This window comes from Saimiri boliviensis, chromosome 2 (assembly GCF_048565385.1).
Source record: "Saimiri boliviensis isolate mSaiBol1 chromosome 2, mSaiBol1.pri, whole genome shotgun sequence".
NCBI lineage: Eukaryota > Metazoa > Chordata > Mammalia > Primates > Cebidae > Saimiri > Saimiri boliviensis.
In genome coordinates this window covers 204,572,540-204,581,608 of record NC_133450.1, presented here as the reverse complement: position 1 = coordinate 204,581,608, position 9,069 = coordinate 204,572,540, and the positions used below count along the sequence as shown (strand labels likewise).

Sequence of the window (9,069 nt, the reverse complement as noted above, 5' to 3'; positions counted from 1 at the left end):
GCGGCCGCCTTCTGGAGTGGGCGTGGGCGCGCCCCCGGGGACCCGGCCCAGACCACGACCGCGCGGCCTCCTCCCGTAGGGCCCGGCCCCGGCTCGCCCCGCGCGCCCCCTCCCCGCGGCCCCCGCCGCCCCCCGGCCCCCGCCGAGGCCTCCGCCGCCGCCCCCGCGTCCCCCAGCTGGCGCCCGGCCCGGGCCCCCGGCCTTCTCCTCTCACCGCCCCGCGGGCGGAGGCACCGGAGCGTGGGTCCCCGGGGCCTGCACCTTGATCCTCTCCACGGAGGCCTCCAGCTTGAGCTGCTCCACAAGGCGCTGCAGGGCGTTCGCGCTGGCACCGGAGGACATGGCGGCGGCGCTGAACTCCGAGGGCTGCAGGGCCCGGCCGGGAGGGGAGGAGCCACCAGCCTCGAGCGAGGGCACCGCCCCGGGGCGGGGAAGCCTCTGCGCCCGCCCAGTCGCCCCAGCACACCCGGCGCGGAGCCGCTGGCCGGAGACAGCGGGGCCCGAGCGGGCTGGCTTTGCTTTCTGCTCCTCAGCGCTCGAAACCTGGGTGGCATCTGCAGCCAGACCTAGAACCGAGTCGCGGACCCGCAGAGCGGGGCGTCCTCCAGCGAAGCTGGCGCCCCTAGCATGAACAGGAATCGCGAGGGCGTCGGACGCGAGGATGGAGTGGGCGGCAGCAAACACGCACCCCTGAGAAATCAGAAGTGGAGCCAAGGTATGACGGGAGTTGGAGAAATAAGGGGCCTTGCCAGACAGTATCCTCGGGGAACCAAGGACGGTTCGTAGGATTTTCATGGGGCAGCAATCGATGTCTAAGTACTGTTTCACGGAGATCCTACCAGTTGATTGGGTGGAGTGAGTTTGGTAAATTGGGTAAAATCCCAGACCCTGACATCTTTGTGAAACATACAGTACAAAATTACATTCAGCGTCTCTCACTTTCATCTCACCATTTAACTATCACCATTGTTTTTATTCTGCTGCTTTCTTCTTTTTTTTTTTTTTTTTTTTTTTTTTTGAGGGTCTTGCTCTGTCACCCAGGGGGTGGAGTGCAGTGGTGTGATCACGGCTCCCTGCAGCCTCCACCTTCTGAGCTCAGGTGATCCTCCTGCGTCAGCATCCTGAGTAGCTGGGACTACAGACACGCAGCACCATGCCCTGCTAATTTTTGTATTTTTAGTAGAGACGGGGTTTCACCATGTTGGCCAGGCTGGTGTTGAACTCCTAGGCTCAGGTGATACTCCTGCTTCAGCCTCCTAAAGTGCTGACATTATAGGCCTGCTGCATTTTTAAATAAATGTTTTACAAAACTGGGATCATTACTATATGTAGATTTTTTGTGTTGCTCTTTTCCATGTGTCATGAATATGTCATTAAGAATTCTTGCACACCATTGTATTTGTCAGAATTCACTTAAACTGAACAAGGCAAAAGGTAATATATTGGCTTGTGTGACTGAAAAGTTCAAGGACTTTAAACTGGTGAATTCAAATACCCAAATAATAATTTTAGGGCTCGCATCCTCCATCTTTTGACTCTGCTTTTTCTGAGTTTGGCCTCATTTTCCTTGGTGGTAAATGACTCTCTAGTGGTATGAAGGAAGGCTCCACACTTTCACTGTCCCGGTCTAGCAAATCCAGGAACAAGAGTATCTCTTTTCTTTCTAATTGTTCCAGCAGAAATCCCTGTAATGAACCTCACTGGCTGGTATTGAGTCATGAGCCCACCCCTGGCCCAGTTACTATTTGAAGGCAAGAATGTGTGGCATTGAAATGCTCAGATTAGCTGTGCCTGGGCCAACAGCAGGGGGAGGAGCTGGATCAGCTCCACATCTAGTGAGTGCTGAGAGGCACCACCCACATTCCCCATTCGAGACTGAGGCACTCATACCCTCAGCTCCTGGGAGTGGTGGCACTGATGCCTCTCACTGAGACCTCTCTGTGAACTGCCCTTATCCAGAGAGCCACCCACACCAAGGTCATACCCCTCCCAGTGTCAGCCCTCATCCAGTGACTGATGCAGGGTGTTTATATAAGGGCTGAACCCCAACCTTTTGCCTTAAGTTGGGATAACATTGAAGGATTATTCTAGCTCCAGAGCTCTTGATAGAATAATCTGAGGCCTTTTGGCAGTTCATCACAGGTCAACTCCTCCCTCTGCCCAATCCCCACTTCCTGGACTCCCCAACAAGTGTTGGTTTATTCCCCATAAACTTTCTGCATGAAAATTTCCATCTCAGGGTCTGTTTCTCTAGGGAACCCAAACTAAAACACCCATTCAAACAACATGGACTGGTTGGGGTGTGGGGGAAGAATGGATCCCCAGAGGAGAATTAGGGTGCTGATACAAGAAAGGGGCATGGGCCAATTAAAAATAACAAGTCATACAGCTATTAATTTTAATGACCACATGGTATTACATTGTAGAAGTGGATCACAAGTTATTTACCTACTGTATTAGTTTTCACACTGCTATAAAGAAATACCCAAGACTGGGTAATTTATAAAGAAAAGAGGTTTAATTGACTCGCAGTTCCACATGGCTGGGGAGACCTCAGGAAACTTACAATCATGACAGAAGGGGAAGGAAGCGCTCTTATGTGGTGGCAGGTGAGAGAGAGAGAGAGAGAGAGAGAGAGAGAGAGAGAGAGAGAAGGGGAAACCATCACTTATAAAACCATCAAATCTTGTGAGAACTCCCTCACTATCATGAGAACAGCATGGGGGAAACCACCCTTATGATCCAATCACCTCCCACCAGGTCCCTCCCTTGACACATGGGAATTACAGTTTGAGATGAGATTTGGGTGGGGACACAGAACCAAACCATATCACCTACTATCCTATTCTTAACACCTTGATGAACACTTTCAACAGTGTTTATGTGTGTGTTGTATTTCCTTAGGATGCATCCCCGAAAGTGGAATTCATGGGTGAAAGCATATTAACTTTTTAAAGCTTTTTCCTACTATATCCTCCAGAAGGTGGTAGCAACTGATTTTCCTTCCGGAAGGCTGAAACTGCCTATTTCTGTGTACCCTCACAGCTCCTATTGTGGTTCTTTAATAGATGAAGAATGGTATCTTAAGTCTTCTAAATGACTTAACTATTGAGGCTGAACATTTCCTCTATTCATTCTGTGAGCTATGTGTCCATGGCTTGGGAGGACATTAAAGAGTTTTTCTTAGCTCATGACAAGAGGTTTACACATTTGAAAGCCCTTTCTAGTGGCCAATTTCCTCACCACAAAGAACTTAATATATATTTTAGTGAAGAGATGAAAGTACATGTTGGGAACATTCAACCATCAGTTCTTAGATTGATGAATAAGACAAAATAGAATGATTTCATATTTATTTAGATATTTTAAAGATATGGCAAAGAACTCTGTACAAAGATATACATACTGGATTAGGAAAGGCTTATCACAGCTTGTCAGAGCTGGACCTTGGAGATGTCTTGCAGATGGCTCAGAAGAAAAGGAGGAACATTGCAGTATGGAGGAGAGCTGGAGGCAATGCTCACATGTAGAGTGAATAAATTTTAAGATAGAGGAGGCATTAGTGAATAACAGTAGATACAAACTGGCTAGTGTCAGAAGTCATAGAAAACTTCACACACACACACACGTTTGTGGTAAACAGTGGGATAGCCACAGGGTAAGACATTTGGGGAGTATTAATCTGAGATGAATGTGCAAAATGAACTGAAGTTGAGAAGACAAGATAGCTGATGGTGGAGGAGTAGCTGGAATGAGGCCCTGGGTAGGACTGTTAGAGTAGGAATGAGGGGGAACAAATTTAGAAGACTAAATCAGTGGTACCTCATGGTGGTTACGAAATGCAAAGAAAAGAGGACAAAGGGTTCTGAAGCAGAGAGTAGACCAGAACTAACTCCACAATAGAAATAAGGAAACAAGACTTGGCTTGAGATGAGTAAAAAATAATGTGGGGTTTGGTTTGGGAGTAACTAAGTGTCTTCCACCGCACTGCTACATGCCTCTAGGATGCTGAAAACGTTTAGTAGCCAAGATGTTATTGTGAGAGATGTTTCCACAGCAACGATAGCTGAATAATGAGATTACCTCAAAATCATTAGAAACGAAGGCTTTGGCTGGCGCAGTGGCTCACGCCTGTAATTCCAACACTTTGGGAGGCTGAGGCAGGCAGATCACCTGAGGTCGGAAGTTTGAGACCAGCCTGGCCAACATGGCGAAACCCTGTCTCTGCTAAAAATACGAAACGTGGCCAGGCGCGGTGGCTCACGCATGTAATCCCAGCACTTTGGGAGGCCGAGGAGGGTGGATCACGAGGTCAAGAGATCGAGACCATCCTGGTCCACATAGTGAAACCCCATCTCTACTAAAAATACAAAAAATTAGCTGGGCATGGTAGCGCGTGCCTGTAATCCCAGCTACTCAGGAGGCTGAGGCAGGAGAATTGCCTGAACCCAGGAGGCAGAGGTTGCGGTGAGCCGAGATCGCACCATTGCACTCCAGCCTGGGTAACAAGAGCGAAACCCCGTCTAAAAAAATAAAATAATAATACGAAACGTAACTGGGAGTGATGACGCACGTCTGCAATCCCAGCTACTCAGGAGGCTGAGGCAGGAGAATCACTTGAACCCAGGGGGCGGAGGTTGCAGTGAGCTGAGATCGCGCAACTACACTCCAGCCTGTGCGACAGAGCGAGACTCCATCACAAAAAAAAAAAAAAAAAAAAAAAAAGAGAGACAGAGAGACAGAGAGAGATAAGAAACGAAGGTTTTGAAGTTCCCCTCAATGCAGGGACACACGTCAGCCACTAGGTAGCAGGAAAAGTCTAGAGGTGTGCCCTGCCTGCCCGCTTCATGCTGGACACACCCACTGCCCCGCCCACCTCGGTGTGACTTCGCGCCGTTCAAGAGGAATGATCTGTGATCCATGGATAATCAGGCCAGGTACCACCTGTACTTGAGGAAGGCTGACCTCTGTGTGATGCTAGAGTCTAGAGTCTAGACTTCTCCCAGAAGACTTCTCATCCATTATTTTTGCATCACGGAATTTCAGAGTTGAAGGGAACTCTCAGATTGTGCGCCCCCTCTACAGTTTTAGAGATGAAGAAAACAGACCCGCTAAGGAAAGCGAAGTGACTTGCCTAGTACCACAGGAAGTGGGAGCAGGGAAAAGAACTTTCATTTTAGCTTTCAAGAGAACTCAGGCCGGACGCGGTGGCTCACGTCTGTAATCCCAGCACTTTGGGAGGCCAAGGTGGGTGGATCACTTGAGTTCAGGAGTTCAAGACCAGTCTGGCCAACATAGTGAAAACCCGTCTCTACTCAAAATACGAAAATTAGCCAGGCGTAGTGGCAGTTGTCTGTAGTCCCAGCTACTTGGGAGGCTTGAGGCACAAAAATTGCTTGAACCCGGGTGGTGGAGATTGCAGTGAGCTGAGACTGTGCCACTGCACTTCAGTCTGGGCGATAGAGCAAGACTCCATCTCAAAAAAAAAAAAAAAAAATTCGTGGCTCACCTAGAGGACGAGGCCTTTCTTTCCCACATGTGCCATGATTTCCGGGGCTCTGAAAGGTAAGGGACAGAAAAAGTACCCTTCTTTCCTTCTCGCCACGGCTGATATGCATAGGTCACCAGTATCATATTTTTTAAATTATGTTACACATTTTTTTTCCTTGGTTAAGCACAAACTTGTAAATCTCATTTCCAAGAAACTTTCTAGAAATGTCACTATCCTTGTAATGACAAATGTTTCATTTGTTTCCCTGTTAGGATCTACAGTTCTTCACTCCTCTGACTTGCATTTTATCACCTTCCTACTAACAGTGGGTTATTCTTCCAGGAAAAAGGCTGTGAGTCACTCTTTTCCATAAAAATGACATAATGGGAAGATATTTCTGTCAACTTATATCAAAATGACAATAATATATACCATCTATAGTTTGCAAAATGATTAAGAGTAGGAAAACATATTAACAACTATATTTAATGTGACACAGTATCATGTACCATAAAAATTATTTTACTTCCGGCCGGGCGTAGTGGCTCACACCTGTAATCCAAGCACTTTGGAGGCCAAGGTGAGCAGATCACCTGAGGTCGGGAGTTCAAGACCAGCCTGACCAACATGGTGAAACCCCATCTTAAAAAAAAAAAAATTATTTTACTTCCTTTTGTCTATTATTTTAAGAACCTAGAAATAATCAATCAGGAGCTGAAAGAATCACCAGCAGGTTTGTAGATTCAGAATGGCTTTTCTGGAGAGGTTTTCACAGGCACTTTTGAGACTTTGGGAGGTGGCAGAACGTAGGGCTATTAGATGTCTTTTTGAGCAACCATTCTAAGCGTATCTGTTTGCTACATTGAAAATGTCCCTTCACTAAATATAGGCTGAGACTAGCAAGTGGCTGATCCTTCTGTCATCTCTGAAAGTTTATCTTTCTTTCCTGAATCGTCATCTCGGCTGCTCTACCTTGCACACTTGGTAGCACAGGGCAGGCAGCTGCTTTTTAAAATACACAGCCAGGTGCGGTGGCTCAACCCTGTAATCCCAGCACTTTGGGAGGCCGAGGCGGGTGGATCACGAGGTCGAGAGATCGAGACCATCCTGGTCAACATGGTGAAACCCCGTCTCTACTAAAAATATAAAAAATTAGCTGGGCATGGTGGCGCGTGCCTGCAATCCCAGCTACTCAGGAGGCTGAGGCAGGAGAATTGCTTGAACCCAGGAGGCGGAGGTTGTGGTGAGCCAAGATCGCACCATTGCACTCCAGCCTGGGTAACAAGAGCGAAACTCCGTCTCAAAAAAAAAAAAAAAAAAAAAAAATATATATATATATATATATATATATATAAAATAAAATAAAATACACAATTCCAACCCTAAGGAGCATCACTTTTTCACTATAGTGCTGTACCTTGCACAAGGGAAGAAATTCAAATATGTATTAAAAGAATAAACAATGGGTTTGTAATCGTCACATCTATTACCATGGATTTTTAATTTTTTTAACAAAGGGACTCTTTGCTGTTCCCTCTGAAGGCAAAAGAACTCACATTTCCTGACCACTCAATATATGCCAGGCACTTTACCCTTGTTATCTTCTAAGAAGACAGTGTGGCGATTCCTCAAGGACCTAGAAATAGAAATTCCATTTGACCCAGCAATTCCATTACTGGGTATATATTCACAGGATTATACATCATTCTGCTATAAGGACACACGCACATGAATGTTCATTGCAGCACTGTTTACAATAGCAAAGACCTGGAACCAACACAAATGCCCATCGATGATAGACTGGACAGGGAAAATGTGGCACATATACACCGTGGAATATTATGCAGCCATCAAAAACGATGAGTTCGTGTCCTTTGTAGGGACACCAATGAACCTGGAAACCATCATTCTCAGCAAACTGACACAAGAGCAGAAAATCAAATGCCACATGTTCTCATTCATAGGTGGGTGTTGAACAATGAGAACACATGGACACAGGGAGGAGGGAGGGGAGCACTACACACTGGGGTCTGTTTGGGAGGAAATAGGGGAAGGACATTGGGGGGTGGGGAGTTGGGGAGAGATAGCATGGGGAGAAATGCCAGATATAGGTGAAGGGGAGGAAGGCAGCAAATCACACTGCCACGTGTGTACCTATGCAACAATCTTGCATGTTCTTCACATGTACCCCAAAACCTAAAATGCAATATAAATAAAAAGTCCAAAAAGAAAAAGGAACTCTCTGAAATAGTATCTTTTTTTTTCTTTTTAATTTTTAGCGGCCCTTCCCAGCCCCGAGGGTAACGGTGCTGGGAAGGACCTGAAATAGTATCTTTACACAAAAGAAAACAAGGCTGAGATGCTAAAGTAACCTGCTCAGTCAACTTTGGTCTATTTGGTTATAAAGCCAGTCATTCCACTATGTCCTGCTTCTTGAGGTTATTAAGGAGAGACTGTCAAATGACAGTAAGTTTCTCTATTCCCAAATAAAACCAGGAAGGAGAAAGCTGTGACACTGATCTGAGACCACGTGATCCATTCCATACACAATTGTCAAAGATTTCCTAAATCCTTTAAGAATTAAGAAGCTAAGGACAGGCCCTGTGGCTCACACCTGTAATCCTAGCTCTTTGGAAGGCTGAGGCATGAGGATCCATTGAGCTCAGGAGTTCAAGATCACCTTAGGCAACATAGTAAGACCCCCTTCTATAAAAAATTTAAAAAATCAAAAAATTAGCTAGCCATGGTGGCATGAGCCTGTAGACAGCTACTCAGGAGGCTGAGGTGGGAGGATCATGTGAGCCCAGGAGGTCATGTGAGCCCATTGCTCACACCTGCAGTGAGCAATGATCCAGCCCCACTGCACTGGGCAACAAAGATGCTATCTCCAAAAAAAAAAAAAAAGCTGAAATATGTACAACTATCATATATCAATAAAAAAAGAATTAAGAGGCTAAAACTTACAATTATGTAGGTTTTTACTGAAATAATTTATGAAGTAAATTTAATTTAGTTATTAGGTTCTAGATTTGGCCTTTGCCCATATTTAAATGTGAACCACATCACATTTTATAAGTAATATTTAATTATAATTCACCCATACACTGCTGGCTTGTATCAATACCAACATTTATCTATGTGCTTCAAATGTATAATTCTAAGTCAAAAGAGACCAGGTTTGATTTAATGCCTTAAAGTAGGTAGATCTTATTTATAATAATCTACTAAAAGCCATTTCTAATTTCCACATTACTTTGTTTGTAGCCAGCAGTCTGGTTCACAATACTGATAGCCTAGCAATTGACCTCCTTTCAAGCAAAGTATCTCCAAGGTTTGAGTATTAAGTTTACCGCTGGGCCGGGCAAGGTGGCTCACACCTGTAATCCCAGTAATCTGAGAGACTGAGGCAGGCAGATCACCTGAGGTCAGGAGTTTGAGACCAGCCTGGCTTACATGGTGAAACCCTGTCTCTATTAAAAATACAAAAAATTATCCGGGCATGGTGGCAGGTACCTGTAATCCCAGCTACTTGGGAGGCTGAGGCAGGGAGTTGTTTGAACCCAGGGAGTTGTTTGAAC

The 9,069-nt window shown here is 45.8% G+C and overlaps 2 protein-coding genes across 3 annotated transcripts in view; one reads left to right on the top strand and one right to left on the bottom strand.

The window, feature by feature from the left end:
• Positions 1-401, bottom strand: part of GNG10 (G protein subunit gamma 10) — a 9,193-nt gene extending 8,792 nt beyond the window's left edge. The window contains exon 1 of one of the 2 annotated variants that reach the window (XM_039474805.2): positions 262-401. In XM_039474805.2, coding sequence (XP_039330739.1) covers positions 262-342 — 81 coding nt within the window. In that variant the 5' untranslated portion in view covers positions 343-401. The remainder of the gene's footprint in view (positions 1-261) is intronic. The other variant, XM_039474804.2, reaches the window with a different exon arrangement.
• An 85-nt stretch (positions 402-486) lies between these two features.
• Positions 487-9,069, top strand: part of PTGR1 (prostaglandin reductase 1) — a 99,388-nt gene continuing 90,805 nt past the window's right edge. Inside the window, exon 1 of the mRNA XM_074395170.1 lies at positions 487-715. The gene's annotated coding sequence lies outside the window, so the exon portion shown is untranslated. The remainder of the gene's footprint in view (positions 716-9,069) is intronic.